The sequence below is a fragment of the Urtica dioica genome, chromosome 9 (assembly GCF_054948205.1).
Source record: "Urtica dioica subsp. dioica isolate 48M chromosome 9, U.dioica_male_clone48M_v1_H2, whole genome shotgun sequence".
NCBI classification, from domain to species: domain Eukaryota; kingdom Viridiplantae; phylum Streptophyta; class Magnoliopsida; order Rosales; family Urticaceae; genus Urtica; species Urtica dioica.
Genome location: NC_142764.1, coordinates 13,005,325 through 13,020,620, shown reverse-complemented (window position 1 = coordinate 13,020,620; position 15,296 = coordinate 13,005,325). Strand labels below are relative to the sequence as shown.

General features: G+C 35.9%; 2 protein-coding genes across 2 annotated transcripts; one reads left to right on the top strand and one right to left on the bottom strand.

The window, feature by feature from the left end:
* Positions 1-10,882: 10,882 nt before the first annotated feature.
* On the top strand, positions 10,883-11,850 carry PSAH2 (photosystem I subunit H2). Its single transcript, XM_089625715.1, has 3 exons — positions 10,883-11,144; positions 11,226-11,352; positions 11,500-11,850. Exons 1-3 carry the CDS (start codon positions 11,017-11,019, stop codon positions 11,677-11,679), a joined length of 435 nt encoding a protein of 144 aa, XP_089481841.1. The 5' UTR covers positions 10,883-11,016; the 3' UTR covers positions 11,680-11,850.
* Positions 11,851-12,038: 188 nt separating this feature from the next.
* Positions 12,039-14,710, bottom strand: ROPGEF12 (RHO guanyl-nucleotide exchange factor 12). Its single transcript, XM_089625713.1, has 7 exons — positions 14,336-14,710; positions 13,945-14,061; positions 13,700-13,854; positions 13,539-13,613; positions 13,179-13,451; positions 12,758-13,078; positions 12,039-12,652 (listed from the first exon to the last, which is right to left on the bottom strand). Exons 1-7 carry the CDS (start codon positions 14,694-14,696, stop codon positions 12,221-12,223), a joined length of 1,734 nt encoding a protein of 577 aa, XP_089481839.1. The 5' UTR covers positions 14,697-14,710; the 3' UTR covers positions 12,039-12,220.
* Between the last annotated feature and the right edge of the window lie 586 nt (positions 14,711-15,296).

The window sequence follows — 15,296 nt, the reverse complement described above, 5'->3', positions numbered from 1 at the left end:
GAAAGACGAAGGTTGAAAAGGGAAAAGATCGACTCGATAAACTCTAGCGTTACTGTTTTTCATTATGAAGAATATGAAGAATATATAGCCCTGAGCCTTTGTCATTCGATATGAATTGGACGGTTGATTTGGTCTGCTCACGACGATACAGTTGTAGCGACGAAAAAACCCACTTGTTGAGGGATTTGCCACTTTCCCGTTGTAGTGGAAAAACAAAATTTTAAATTTTAAAATAAAATAAAATAAAGGAAAAATGTCACCTATTATTGTTCCCTTGGGAGTTGTATGACCTCACCCCTTGAACTTTTGAATTTGTATGTATTCCCTTTAATCTTTGTTTTTTCTCGTCTTGAGTAATTCTGTCAAAAAATAGTCAAAAAGTCAGCTATGTCTCCACGTTTTTGTCAGGTGATTAGTCATGCAAAAGTATATATGTATTTTAACAGTATGAGTAGAGTATGATAAATCGACTAAAAATAAAATTTTAATTGAATAAAAAAACGAAAATAAAATGAAGATATTTGTATGAAAATAAAAAAGAAAAAAAGAATTCAAAAACATAAAATGAAGAAAGGGAACATTGAAACCTAGAAATCATAAACACATTGAGTTTGATAAAAAAAAACCTAAATGAACAAAACCTTAAAATGGTGAAGAAAAATGGAAAATCTCCAGAAAAGAGCAAGATAACGAGTCCTGTAAAGAAGACGCCTCCGAAGAACAGTAACTTGAAGTCTGGGGAGACATCGACGTCTCGTGGAAAGACAAAATCTCCGGCGAAGCGCGCGACTGCGAGATCTCCTAGGAATAGAACCCCGTGTTAAACAGGCTGTTATGGTAAGCAATATGGGACCACATATTATGTCGATTGATTTTTTTTTCCTTCTTTTTTTGAGTTTTTTATGGTTGTTTGTTTTATGATATATGGGTCCATACATTTTATATTGTCGGCTAGTTAGGATCTGCAGGGCTCAAGGCTCAATGTTGTTGGTTGTCGCATTTCTTAGTTATTTATGTAATACTTGGGTCTGGTGGTAGTTGGCAAATATTAATGTTTTTGGTGTGTTTACTTTCATCATTTTGCAGAAGACTTATTGAACAATTTCGTCTTGAACATATATCTTGGAGGTGAGATGTCTTTGGACAATGGCAGAGCGAAATACATCGACGGAACAGGTTCACGCAAGGAATTCACAGATCTTGATAATATGGCATAATTAAAATGACCTATGTTACAAATTTGGAATTGTGTACTTTATGATAATCATGTCTATAGTAAGCTTGAGTACGTTTATGACGATGAAATGTTGATTAAAGTAATGACAGAGACTTTAAAGACTAAATGGGAGGTAGATGTGTACTATGACCACCCCATAAATGCCCAAATGAAGCAGATTGCGAGTACTGATCAGGTAATTGTGGTGGTTGAAGTTTCAAGCAGACGAAATTGAAGTGGAGGAGCACAATATTTTCGACGGTGAAGAAACTCAGCCTGAGAATGTCGAGACTCAAGCTGAGAATGTCGAGACAAAAGCTAAGAATGTAGATATTCAAGTTGGGAATGTCATGACTCAGGCTGAGCATGTTGAGTTCCAGCCCAAAGAAGTAGTAGTGGAAGACCTGCAACCAAATCAAGAGCCATTTTCCGAGCATGTGGTCATAGAAGACTCGAGCAATAGAAGGATCGTATAGAGAACAATACAATGCCTTGTGGGACTATGATGCTGAACTCAAAGCCTCAAACCTTGGGTCTGCAGTTGAGTTTGAAACTAAACACGGCTCTGACGGTAATCTTATATTCAAATGAACATATCTATTTCTAGGGTTGCAAGGCAAATTTTGCTAACTGTAGTCTTGTAATCACTACCAGAAATATGGGATACAGCTACAGCTTTTTTTTTCAAACTCTGGTTTAGGCTTTTAATTGAGTCTCTGAAGAAAGACTATGGTCACCTCTTTTTTGGCCTATATTAGACTCTAGTAGAATATAAAGCTATAGTTAATAGCCTTTTTTTCACACCATCTAATATAAAGATGTAGTGATAATACTCTGAAATTTTAAAATGACCAAAATTTCACCATTTTAAAATGGAGGGAAATTTCCCACAAAATTTTGGCACATTTTCACTACAATCAATTCTAATGAAGTAGAGGTAACACTAAAAAAATAATAAATTTCCAACATTTTACTATTTGAGTGGGATGGAAATTTTCCACTAACAAATTGGTTTCCCACCAATATGAAAATTAAAAAAAAAAAATGGCCAAGTATTGGAAATATTCACTAAAACACTCGGAACAAGACACTTGACTCTCATTGACCACATCACTGAACACCACCCGACATTGACCACCGTCGTAACTTTGCCGGTGACACATCACAACCCTAAAAAACCTTCTTCGACATCTCATCACAACCCTAAAAATCTTATTCTACTTTTTTCGGTCACATGCTGTTAGGAATATTGCCCACTAGAAGATGATTACTAAATAAGATAAGAAGTTACTTTATTAGCATCATATGATTAGTGGGTTGAGGTCTGATAACATTCAGAATCAATAACAACTATCATCCATAGTCTCCGTATCTAACTGAATCGCTTGCTGGGCATTCGAGATCGGGCGGTGAACTAAAACTTGATTGATGACTGATATGCACCTGGAAAGCCTTATCTAAAGTCATATATGTGGAACATGAGTAAGGGTTGATCACTCAGTGGTAGCATTATACACTTGCAGAAGGTGTACGACCTGAACAGGCTTTGGTTTCGACAGATGCGACGTTTAAGGACCGTTACGATGCACTAGTCGAGACCGCTTATGATGGTCACAGTAACGCTTGATCTAATATCCTGAAGTAATCATGGACTTCTAGATCATGTTACAGGTTTCTTTGACTCACCACGTTAAAGACTAGTTATACGATGATCAAATAGGTGTCTTGGGAAGTCGGGACATGATTGTAGAAGAAAGTGTTTTACAGATACGGAATCCAGCCTTCCTGAAAGAAGGTTAATGTTCTCTCACCTAAAGGCTGATTCCAGAACCGAATGATTGTGCACACTTCTGAAGTTGGCTTACGTTCAGTTGAACCTTTCGCTGGGGAAGCAACGATGCTTAGGGCTTATATGTAACGAGAAATGTATAACGGAACAAATTGACTTATCTCGATACGGGCAGAACCTGGATGGTCATGATCACGTACTGACTAAATCAGTGGACACTCGTTACGATGAGTAAATATAATTCTAGTATCAAAGTTAGGTTCAGTCTTGGATTACACGGTGGAGTATTGAAAGAGACTAGACAATTCGATTAGAAAAGAAAAATGAATATTTTGTCTTTTATCGAGATTGTTAAGCTTCTACTACTAGGTTCATCGTCCCCGATTCGGCTTCGATAAAGGCGTATAAGAACGTTAATATAATAGTATGTATTATTATTATTATTATCTCACTTGCTGTAATAGTGATTGACAACATTAATTCCAAAAAGGGTATTTTGGGAATTAAATTAATATTTATAGTAAAACTGTTTGTTTATTGCTAGATCAAGTAAATAAACTTATTATTTATTGTTGGACAAGTAATTAAATGTTTAATGAGCTTAAATCTATTGGGCCTTGAAAAAACAAAAAAAATCGTCTACCCCCTACGGTGTTGGACTTTTTTTTTTTGCACTGGTGTGGTAACCAGTATTTTTTCTATTTTGTTGTTCCTAAAATATAGGAGAATAAATAGGAGATATATTTTCCTATATTCTCTCCTAATATTTAAGCTAAATGTTAGGAGGATATTTAGGAGAAAATCTAGGAGAATTAATATATTTTCCTTGATTTTCTCAATAGCAAAATATTTTATACTAGTGTATAAAATAAAATCCTAGATACTGATCTGACGGATGAGAGAAAAAATAGGATTCACTTGTTGAGATCCAATGGCTAAGATTTAATCCACTAGTGTGAACACAATAAAAAGAAATAATATATTTTAGAATATTCTGGAATATTTTATAAAGATACCTTTTAAACTGCTATAAATAAAGGGCTGATGTGAATCAAAATTTAACATAATTGCTAAGGAATTTCGTGGCCTCTCTCCCTTGACTGTGCCGACCTAATTCCTCTACTCATTCCCCTCAGAATTGCTTCAATTCCATTATTAGAAATAAGAGAGAAAGATCGGAAACACCATGTTTCCATATCTAGTGAGATATAACGAAGCCCACTCTTTTGTCTTATCTTCCTCAAAGATTACGTTTCCTTGAAAGAGGAGTTTCAGATCTGATCGTGTGGAGGCTTGTACGTTCAAGACGAAGACGGATTATGAAAACTTTCGGTTCGTGAGCCAAAAACTGTAAGTTTTCTTAAACTCGTCTTTTATCTAATATGGTTGCTTGATAAAGTTTCTTATGATTAATTAATTAAGTAATCTAGATCTTGTTTAATAATCATGTTAATAATGAGCTCTTGTTAGCATAATTTTTTTTTTCCGTATTTAATTAGTTATTTAAGGTGCATTAATCACCAACACATACACCCTAAAAACCCCCTTCTACTTCTTCCAGTCACAATCCTAACGTCGTCGTCTTCAATCAGTATGAAATTTTTTCCTTTCTTCATCTTAATTTTGTCAGTCAGGGTTTGTTTTGTTGCTCGATTTGGGGTTATTAGTGACTGATTTTAGAAATTTAGGGAAAATGTCTTAGAAATTTGGGTTTATTTGGGGTCTCATTGCTTTGTTGCTCGTTTTGGGGTTATTAGTGATGGATTTGTTTATGTTTTCTTTCACAGTCGAATCTCCCGATTTGAAATTCCGCCACATTTTATAAAAATGGTTTTAGGTGTCGCGGCCTTTTTAAAAATATTTTCATTTCGAAAATAATATATAATTGAGACCAAACCATAAAATCATGAAAGAAAGGGAAATGGGGTGTGATAAAACTAAACCTTATTACGTATTTTGTACATTTTTAGGTTAATTGAACTTTTTAGTGTTCTTGTGGTTGCTAATTGAATTATGCGTGTGTGTGTACGCTTGTGGTTGCTAATTGAACTCTGCGTGCTTGTGGTTGCTAATTGAACTCTATGTGTGTGATTTATTATGTTTTAGAGGTTGACCATGCTCATCCAAAACATGTCATTTATCTAAAGAAAACGATAGCCAGTACAAAGGAAGAATAAAATACTCAACTGACTTGGCGTAAGGCACAAGCAACTAAACCAAAATAAAAAAACTAAACTTCATCTAAAAAAATACAATAGAGTATCATATTATAAAGAAGGGAAAATAACATATATACTTTGTGCTTAAGTGAAATGTCGAGTTTAACTTTTAATTTTCAAAAATATCGAGTTTGTACTAGGCCTGTGCATGGTCCGGTCCGGTCCAAAACCGGCGAAAAAACTAGACCGAACCGTTCAAAGTGGTTCAAAAAAACCCAAATCGGACCGGACCAAAAAACTGTAAAAACCGGACCGGACCGGACCGTTTTGAACCGTTTAGACCGAACCATTCTAGACCGTTTTGGACCGTTTTGAACCGTTTTACATAATTAAAAAAACCATTAATTTTCCACCAAAACAAAAACATATAGTCATGTACGAGAGGTAAATACATGCATAAGTGTCTAATTTGGCTAATTGGACATTAATTTATTATAATTTTTTTTATAAATAAACCGGTCCGGTCCGGTTTAACGGTTTAAAAAAAAACCGGACCATACCGTTTTCCATGACTAGACCGGACCGAAAGAAAAAAAACCGTTTTAAACCGGACCAGCGGTCTAAAAATCACCGGTCCGGTCCGATTTACGGTTTTTTTTGCGCCGCCCTAGTTTGTACCTTCAGTTTGATTAAAATGACGAAATTATACCCTAAAATAGATAACAATGCCACAAATATTCATTTTATTGAATTTTTATTAGTGCTAACTCTGATATAAGAAATTGAACTAAATCCAAAATTAGTACCCCAACCCCTAAATTCCTAATTTTGAAATAAAAATATCCATAAATTGAAATAGACTAATAAAAATCAGACTTTCCAAGAGATGGTTTCCTTCCATATTCGATTTGCAACTCTGGGTCTTTGATTTGACGGCTGAATCAGTGATTTTGATGACTCTAGACTGTTGATTTTTACCTTTTTTCTCTGTTTTTATTCTCCATGATCCAATGATTGTTGTTTTTTTTCTTTTTTAAATAAATTATATATAGAGTGCGTATGAATAAGTGTAAAATGAGGTTTACATATAAATATTATAGTTAATATCAATGAAAATTCAAAATATCTGTGAGACTATTATCTAGTTTAGGGTATAAATTCGTCATTTTAATTAAACACATGGTACAAACTCGACATTTTTTAAAACTAAAGGTTAAACTCGACAATTCACTAAAACAGAATGTATATATGTGTCATTTTCCATATTTTTTTTTATTTTAACTATATGTCATAACAAATAGATGATGGTCAAGTTGATATAGAAGAAGAGACTTCTCATATATCAACTCATACCTCGGCTACCACAACTTGATTATGTGATCTCTCAAGGTAATGTTGTTAGTAGGGTTTCAATTGTATGTTTGCTTTATTATGATTATGTTGTAATTTATAATTTTATATCAAGATATTTGCATGTTTAGGTAGTTGGAGACGAGAACGTATGGAATCGTGAAGACGGGTGTCCTTTTGAATTTTACTTTTTATTTAGCTTTAGACTATGGACTATTATTTTGGAGCTTTAATTGACTCGTTTGGACATGTATTTTGATCATTGTAATAGTTTTAGAACCATATATGAATTTTAAAAATTTGATAATCGGTTTATTTAAAATGGATATAAAACTGAATCAATAATTTAAAGAATCGGATAATAGAATTTTGAAAATCAAATATGGGACCGGATATTGAATTTAAGAAATCGGATAGCCGAATTTCGGTTTTAGACTAAATTGGACTGGATATTGAACTGAATTTTCAAAAACCGAAACTTCATATTCGGATATAAAAAATGTCAAAATTCGAATCGAACCGATCCAATTTCATCCCTACTGTCATTGGTGTCAAAATAATCTTCTTTATCAAGAAATTTGTATTGATACAAGTTTGTCGAAAATAGTTATCGAGAATGTCGGGTGTGGAATTTTTTTGAATTGAGTGGAGAGTGAAAAAGAAATAGATAAATTAAACAAGAATTTGTTGTAACTAGCCATTCTCATAGCTCCATTGAAGATTATAGCCAAAAATTTATATTTATTAAAAAATAGCCCACCATACCAGTAGTAGATTAATTAACTAAAGAGTAAATTTAATTTACTCTTTAGCTAATTAATATATTGCGGACTTAGTGGAATATTTTATTAATAAAATGAAATTTTGACTATTTTTTTTAAAAAAAAGAATGTGTGCTATTGGACACTGGGTTAATTGTGTCTAAATTAAAATAACAATATTATTGTAAAGTAAAATTAATTTATCGTCAACAGTAATCTTTTTTCCTTCTTATTATCCAATGTATTTTGAATTTATCTCTTAAAATCACATCACCCATCAAAGTAATTTTGTCGATGTACGTGGGCTCATAAATTTTGGAAAATTACCGAAATACTTCGTTTAAAGTGTAATATTTTTAAAATAGTAGTTCTACTTTTAAGTCTTTTTTAAAGTAAATTTCTAAGAAACTATGTTACTAAAAATTTGTAAATTGTTAAAGCGTCAATCTTTCGTTAGTTATAGGTAAATAGTGTCATTCGGAGAATGTGTCATCATGCGTGCAATTCGATTTTGATATATACCCCTTTGTTTATTAGGTAGATTCGATTTAGTTATAATTAACAAAAAATTAGCTAAATAACAATCTGATTATGTTTATAAAATTATATATCTAGCAAACCCGTTTACAAATAATATTTTTTAAATTGTTTACAATTATCAGAGAATATTTTTCTCATGAAATGGTAAACAATAACTAAAGTTAAATAGAGCTCAGAACACTAATAATTGTTTTAAAAAAATTGTAAACACTATTTTCGCAATGAACTTTTTCATCATGCTTTTCTTGCAATAAGATTTAGAATTAATTTCTTTTTTACCCCCTGGACTCGTACCTCGATTTCATTTCACCCCCTGGACTCGGAAATGTTGCAAAATTCAACTCACAACTCAAACACGTGTTACAAAGTCTCACTTCCGTCAGTATTTGGACGTTAAGTTTAACTTTATGATGACGTGGCAAGCTTTTAAACAGTATTAGAGTATTTTCTATTATTTTAAATATTTTTAAGATTTAAATATTGTTATTAGATATATTAATTATTAAAAAAATAAATATTTCATTTCTTATCTCTCTCCTCTCTACTTGAAATCCTCACAGACTCGGCGAGAATCTTTGAGAAACAAGCAATGGAAGTCACAAAGAAGAAGAATCTGAAAGCCATTGAAATCCTCACAGACTCGGCGAGAATCTTCGCCAGAAACCCTAGTTTCATCCTCTTCACAGCCCTAACCTCATTCCCTCTCTTCCTCTTCTCTCTCTACTTGCAAACCCTAACCCGAAGCTTCCTTCTTCAAGCCTCGAATTCCCTCCGAGAACAAGCCGGAGATAGAGGAGAGAGATCAAGAGCATCCTCGAACACTCCAGAAGGTTTCGAATTGACTCCAGCGAGCTCTCCAGAGCGACGAGGGTCCTGGGCTTCGGGGTCGAAAACCGGCTGAAGCCATTGCTGAACGAGTTCAAAGCTCTGGGCTTTCGCCTGAGCTCGATCAGGAAAGAGGTTGTCAGAGAGCCGAGGCTTCTCGCAATGGAGGTTGGAGAGCTCTCTCGCTGCTTGGAGCTTAAATGAGAAGATCCTCCGCGAGGGAGAGCTCAGAGCGGGTTTCGACGTGAAGTTCAAAGTCGATTTCCTCTGCGGGCTCGGGCTGATTCGCAGAGAAGCGTTCGACGTGCTGAGGAAAGAGCCGAGGGCTATAATCTACGAGATCGAGGACATCGAGACCAAGGTCGATTTCTTGGTGAAGATGATGAGATTCGGCGTCCGATGCTTGCTCGACGTCCGGTGAAGAGGATGAGATTCGCCCGAGCTCGCTTCTTCAAATTCAATTGAGAATAATATGTTTCAACTAAATTTATTTATTGTATAAATAAATCACATTGTCAATTGGGTCTGCAGAGAAGAAAAGAAGAAGAAAGGAGAGAGAGAGAGAGAGAGAGAGAGAGAGAGAGAGAGAGAGAGAGAGAGTAATGTGAAATATTTATTTATTTAATGATTAATATATCTAATAACAATATTTAAATCTTAGAATAATAGAAAATACTATGATACCCTTTAAAATTTTGCCACGTCATCAAAAAGTTAAACTTAACGTCCAAATACTGACGGAAGTGCCAAGTTGTAACACGTGTCTAAGTTCTGAGATGAGTTCTGCAACAATCCCGAGTCCAAGGGGTAAAATGAAATCGAGGTACGAGTCCAGGGGGTAAAAACGGAATTAATCCTAAGATTTAAAAACACACTATTGCTTACAATTTTCACTATAAATTTAGGCCTATAATTTGTCGATGGGCTAACATTAAAGATGGAGCTTTTGAATTAGAAAAATTCTTTTCGATTCTGAAAATTAGAAAATGGTCTGTTTAGTTTGATTTTATGCTGTGTTCTGTACATTTCATGCCAATTATCACAATTTATTATGTTTATATCGTAATGTTGTCTTAATATCATTTCAAAAGGAATATTTTTTTAATAGACAGTCTAGCTTACTAACCATTTTGAAATCTTAGATTTGAATCCGGTCAACGTTTTAAAATCTTTAACTAATTAGCCATGATATGTTAGTCTAATGCTTAAATTCCATTTATTGTTTATTTAAAAAAAAATAATTAAAATCTCACAAATTAAGTAACTGCACCAAAAATTTGAAAACGCAGTTATTTACTAACAAAAATCAATGACAATTTACAAAAATTTAATGGCGATTTAAAAGTAAAAAAACTAAATCAACGATCTAATAATAATAATTAACCAAAATTAATAGAAAATTCATAAAAAAGTCATCAAAAGAAAAAAATAGTTAGTATTGATTATTAACTGTTATTATTGATTCTTAACTACTCAATTTGGTAGAAAAAAAAAACCATACAAACTCAATCAAGAGGGGGTGGTGTATATTAGGGGTTAGGAAAGATGAAAAACCACCACGAGATAAAATGAATTCCACAAATTGTTTTACGATAATATGAAAATAAAAGCAAAAAAGAATAAAAAAAACGGAGAAATACCGTTTTGGAGCATGAAACGATAGAAATTGGCTAAAATCACGAAGTTGTTTTTGTTGGCCCGTTTTCACTAAAAAATCACTACTGATTTGCGAAATTCCAATGTCATGTCTTGTCCCAATACAATACAAAAAAAAGAGAACTTTTTAGAGAGAGAGAGAGAGAGTGATTTTTAGAGAGAAACTAATAAATTCGAATTCCAATCAGTTGCTAATATCTTACTAATCATAAAATTGATTTTATTTTTTAATTTCAAAAGTAATTATCATTACTTAATTAATAGGGGTAAATTAGGTATAGAATAGTTTATTTTAGTTGCTATATTAGCTTGAAAGCTATTTTTTTAGAAATATTAAAATGTTGACTAACATAAAATTTCAACGTTTTAAGAGGTTTAATCGGTAACAAAAACTCTTTTTTTTTTTTTTTTTGAAAACTTAATAAATATGACCTGCTAAACAATTCATTTAATTTTCCAAATGTGATCATCAGCCAATAGTTCCGAAGCAAAATGTGCTCTAACTATCTAACAAGGATAGCCTTATCAGCTTGAGTCCACGTGGCATCTTCCGGATGAATCTCCAAATCCTCTAAAGAATAGGCGAATCGCCAGGTGTCACGTCGAGATCCATGCAAAGGATCAAAAGCCAAAGATAACCAATCCCTCGAAAAAGACTAAAAAAAAGACTCTAACACAGCTATCTATCTGTAATTAGAATTTAGATCATACATCGAAACAATGGCATCTCTGGCAACCGTTGCTTCAATTCAGCCAGCAACCATCAAGGGACTCGGTGGCAGTTCCCTCACCGGAACAAAGCTCGTTGTCAAGCCCACGCGTCAGAGCTTCAAGACCAAAAGCATCAGGTTTAAGTTCAAAACAAATATTTTTTAACTGATTAGCCTTGTTTGTTAACAGCATTAAAACCACATTAAAAAAAAATACAGAAGTGGTGGTGTGGTAGCCAAGTATGGAGACAAAAGTGTGTACTTTGATTTAGAGGATTTGGGCAACACCACTGGGCAGTGGGATGTGTACGGCTCCGATGCTCCTTCACCGTACAACTCTCTTCAGGTATTATTATTAACCTTGAAATTTTAAAATTAGAGAACTTTCAATACTACTAATAATAATAATATGTGTAGGACTAGAATAGTGAGCATTTAGAAAGAATGAATTGGCATGAATGAATGTGATTGATTGATGTGTGTGAAATGGCAGAGCAAGTTCTTTGAGACATTTGCAGCACCATTCACAAAGAGAGGGCTTCTTCTGAAGTTCTTGATAATCGGAGGAGGCTCCACTCTTGCGTTCCTCAGCGCCACAGCGTCGGGAGACATTCTTCCCATCAAGAAAGGCCCTCAACTCCCTCCCAAGCTCGGCCCCCGCGACAAGATCTAATCTAATCATCTTCCTCTCTTCTCATTATTCATTGTCTTAATCTTTTCCCAACTTGCTTTCCATTTGTATATCAATCTGTAAGTGTGTTCTTCACATTGCGTACATGTAATGATGTGAGACACGCCACCACCAGCTATGAATGAAAAAAAACCACCTACTTCTTCATTTGCATTTTGGTCTCTACACTCAAAAGTCAAAACCCTGCTTGAAGATGCAGATTACAAAATATATAAAATAAAAATTATAACACATTTTTAGTCAAACTACAAAGTTTACATAGCAAATTCGGTTTCCCTATTTACAAACCACCTTAGAAAATAGGTAGAAACCACAATTTGGGTACTTTGCCCGTTGTGTTTGGGGGGGTTTGCTAAACAAGATTTCAAATTCATACATCATTTGTAAGGCCGGGCTTAGTTTCTCTCTCACTCTCTCTACTTGTTGGTTCCTTCAACAATGTTATATAACTCAAACTACCCTCTCTCTCTCTCTCTCTCTCTCTCTCTCTCTCTCTCTCTTTTGTTTTGGTTTTCATGTCATGTCAATGGCGTGACGTTGGGCTTCTCAAACCACCTAGATTGTCAAGATAAGAAACCTTCTTATTAATCACAATGTTGGACATCTTGTGCATATATGGATGCTTCAACAGATCACCTTCGAGGGCCTCGGTGTCGGGGGAGCATGGGTCAGTGGGGTCCGCTCCTGGTGCCCCGTTCCAGCCCATGAAGTCCGAGAGAGTCTTTGAGTTTGGGGTCTCGGAGCCGTTCGAGGAATCTCTCGGGCTGAGGGAGAACCTCTCCCCTGGGCTCGAAACCTGTGCCACGTCCCTCAGCGGGTTTCGCTTGCATGCCGCCTGCGACGGGTTCTGCGTCACAAAGTCCGCATACAGAACGTCCTCGATCCGCGACATCACCGTGAACGCCAAGCTCTCCAATATTCTCGAATAGCTCTCCAAAACCGCTTGTCCCACATCCTATACATGAAGAAGAAAAAAAAAACACATAGATGAACTTATTTTCCTAGCTTTCATGTCACATGTCTATTTTCACATTATGGACCTTCTTTGTGCTATACGTACCCGGTTGTATTGGATTTTACTGATATCCAGAGACGACTGAGGGATTCCCGGGAATCTCTGCTTGAGAATGAGCAAGATGGTCTCGGCTCTCTCTTCAAAAAGCTCTCGCTTCTCCAAGCTAACGGCCGATCCCCAGGCCGATTTCCCGTCCTTCTGGTTCATCTTCCTCTTCCAGATCACAATGGACGCCTCGATCCTGTTCTTCAGGTCTAAGATCTTGTGCTCCGACGACAAGTCCATGGTGGACAGAAACAGATCCGGATCGAAGAACTCCAGAGTGATGCTCTTGTAGATGGAATCTCCCAGGCTTGCCCTTCCATTCTAAAACAAACCCCGTACTTTATGAGTAAACGTTACATCTTAAGAATAGTCAATATGGGTTTGATCATAATATATGGGGAACTGATGAGTTTTACTTTACCTTGGGGAGCGATTCGATGTAGTTGTCTGGTATCTCCATCTCGGATAGAGTCTGGGCGTTGATGGCCATGGCCGCTTTTAGCACTTGGTTGACACAATCTTTCTGATACTGCAAGAACTTTCTAGACATTTCGGAGAGGCCGTCTTGAGGGACTTTTGGGGTCGGAAGCCACCACTTGTCGTCTTTCCGCTTCGTGCTCCCCTTCTCCGACTCCGGAGCGTCTTTCGAGACATAAGAGAACTCGTTCTGGTCCTTGAAGTTGTCTAAACAATCCTGCTCGTCGCAAATACACCCTCATTTTTACAATGTCTTCATATTTCTTATTACAGTAAAGGAAATTTGAACAATGATTGTTCTTACGATGAGCATTGCGTCAAGCTTCCGTAGAGCAGGAATGTTCATGTGAAGATCGGTCCGTTGCCTCGTCACCATTATCTTTTTAACCACAGAAACCACTCAAGATTATGAAAATTAAAAATAAAGTGTCGAGAATAATCCTTTTTTGTTTTCTTTTTGGGTACCTCCATTTGGGTTCCATCTTTTGATTTCTGTTGTGAAGGAACAAACTCGACAATGTAATCAGTGACACACAAGAGCCAATCGATTTCTTTTCGCCATCTCACTTTCCTCTCCGCCGGCATTGGCTCTAACCGTGATTGCTCTCCAAAAACCGAAGCTGCATTTCAACCAAAAACGAGAACCCATTTGATCAAAACAAGGATCAATTTTTTTTTTCATTTTAATTGAATTTATCACAAGAACTGACCGGCGAGATTTGTGATGGCATTAGACAAAGCCAACGCCGAAGAAACTCCTTTCCCACCACCAGACATGTCCTCTCCCAGGAGCAACTTTGCATACCTTTCCTTCATTTGTTCCATATCTGAACACACCACAAAACCAATGAATATAAGGAAGAAAAAAAAAATATGAAGGTGTAATCACTGTTGAATTAAAAATTAAAACATGTGGTTGGCATAATTTATATACCGCCAATTATTACCTGACATCACAATTGAATTCAACCGAAATTTTCAATTCGTTAAATAAACTCAAACAGACAGGTAAAATTATTTATGATCACCGACTAGTTTCTCAATTAAATCTATTTATTCGATAATTTAATAAAATAAATAAATAAATAAATAAAACCCAACCCGAAATCTGAGACTCTCTGGCATTCTGAGGATCCCTTGAAGAAGCTTCTTCGCGGGTGAGCCTCGATCTCGGGCCTTTCTCGGAGGAGATGACGAAAGCGGAGCCGATCTTCAGCCTCTCGGGGATTTCGAGGCCGATGGGCTTGCTTCCCTGGCTCCTCGATGCGGCGCGGCGATCGTGATGATGATGATGAGGTTCCATCTCAGCCGTCCGACGATGGTGGTGATGATCGTCGTCGTCGTCGGTGACCTCGCCGCCGGTGAGGCTTTTGGCGTTCCTTCCGGCGGGGTCGTGCATGCCCTTGAAGTGGTACAGCCGCGATCTGTAGTTCTCTTGCTCTTGCTCCAATGCCCGAACCATGTTCCTTAGGTGCCAAGAAACGAGAGGACACGCGAAAACGACGCTCTAAAAAGCCGTCGTTTGACCCCCAACGGCTCTCGGAAGGACAGAGAGAGAGAGAGAGAGAGAGCAAAAGAATAAAATGTTTTTTTTTTCCTGCCCAGCTTGCTTGCATCCAAATGGTTTGTTGGGTTTTCTATGTTTGTTTCTCTGGAGAGGGAAATGGCTATTGTTGGTGCTGGAGTTGTTTTATTTTGTTTCCATTTTTTTTTTCTTTCGATAAATTAGTAGTTTGACGAAATTTCTGGGGGTGATTGAGTTCTTATTTTATTTTCTTTCTAATATTATTATTATTATTATTGCTCCGGTTTAAATATTTTTTTAGCTGGGTTGGCGAAACGTGGGGTGCACAATGTGGGGGATATATTGAGATGGGTTAAGAGTGATTCGTGCTAAATTTATATATAAGAAATCTAGGAGATACTAATAAGTGGAGAGATGTCTGTTAATGCTATATAGCCAATATACGTCGCACGCACTTTTTAATTATTGTTTAATTATTAAATAATAATTATTATCGCATCATAAGATTATCTCTTAACCGCTTTCCACAAAAGTTAT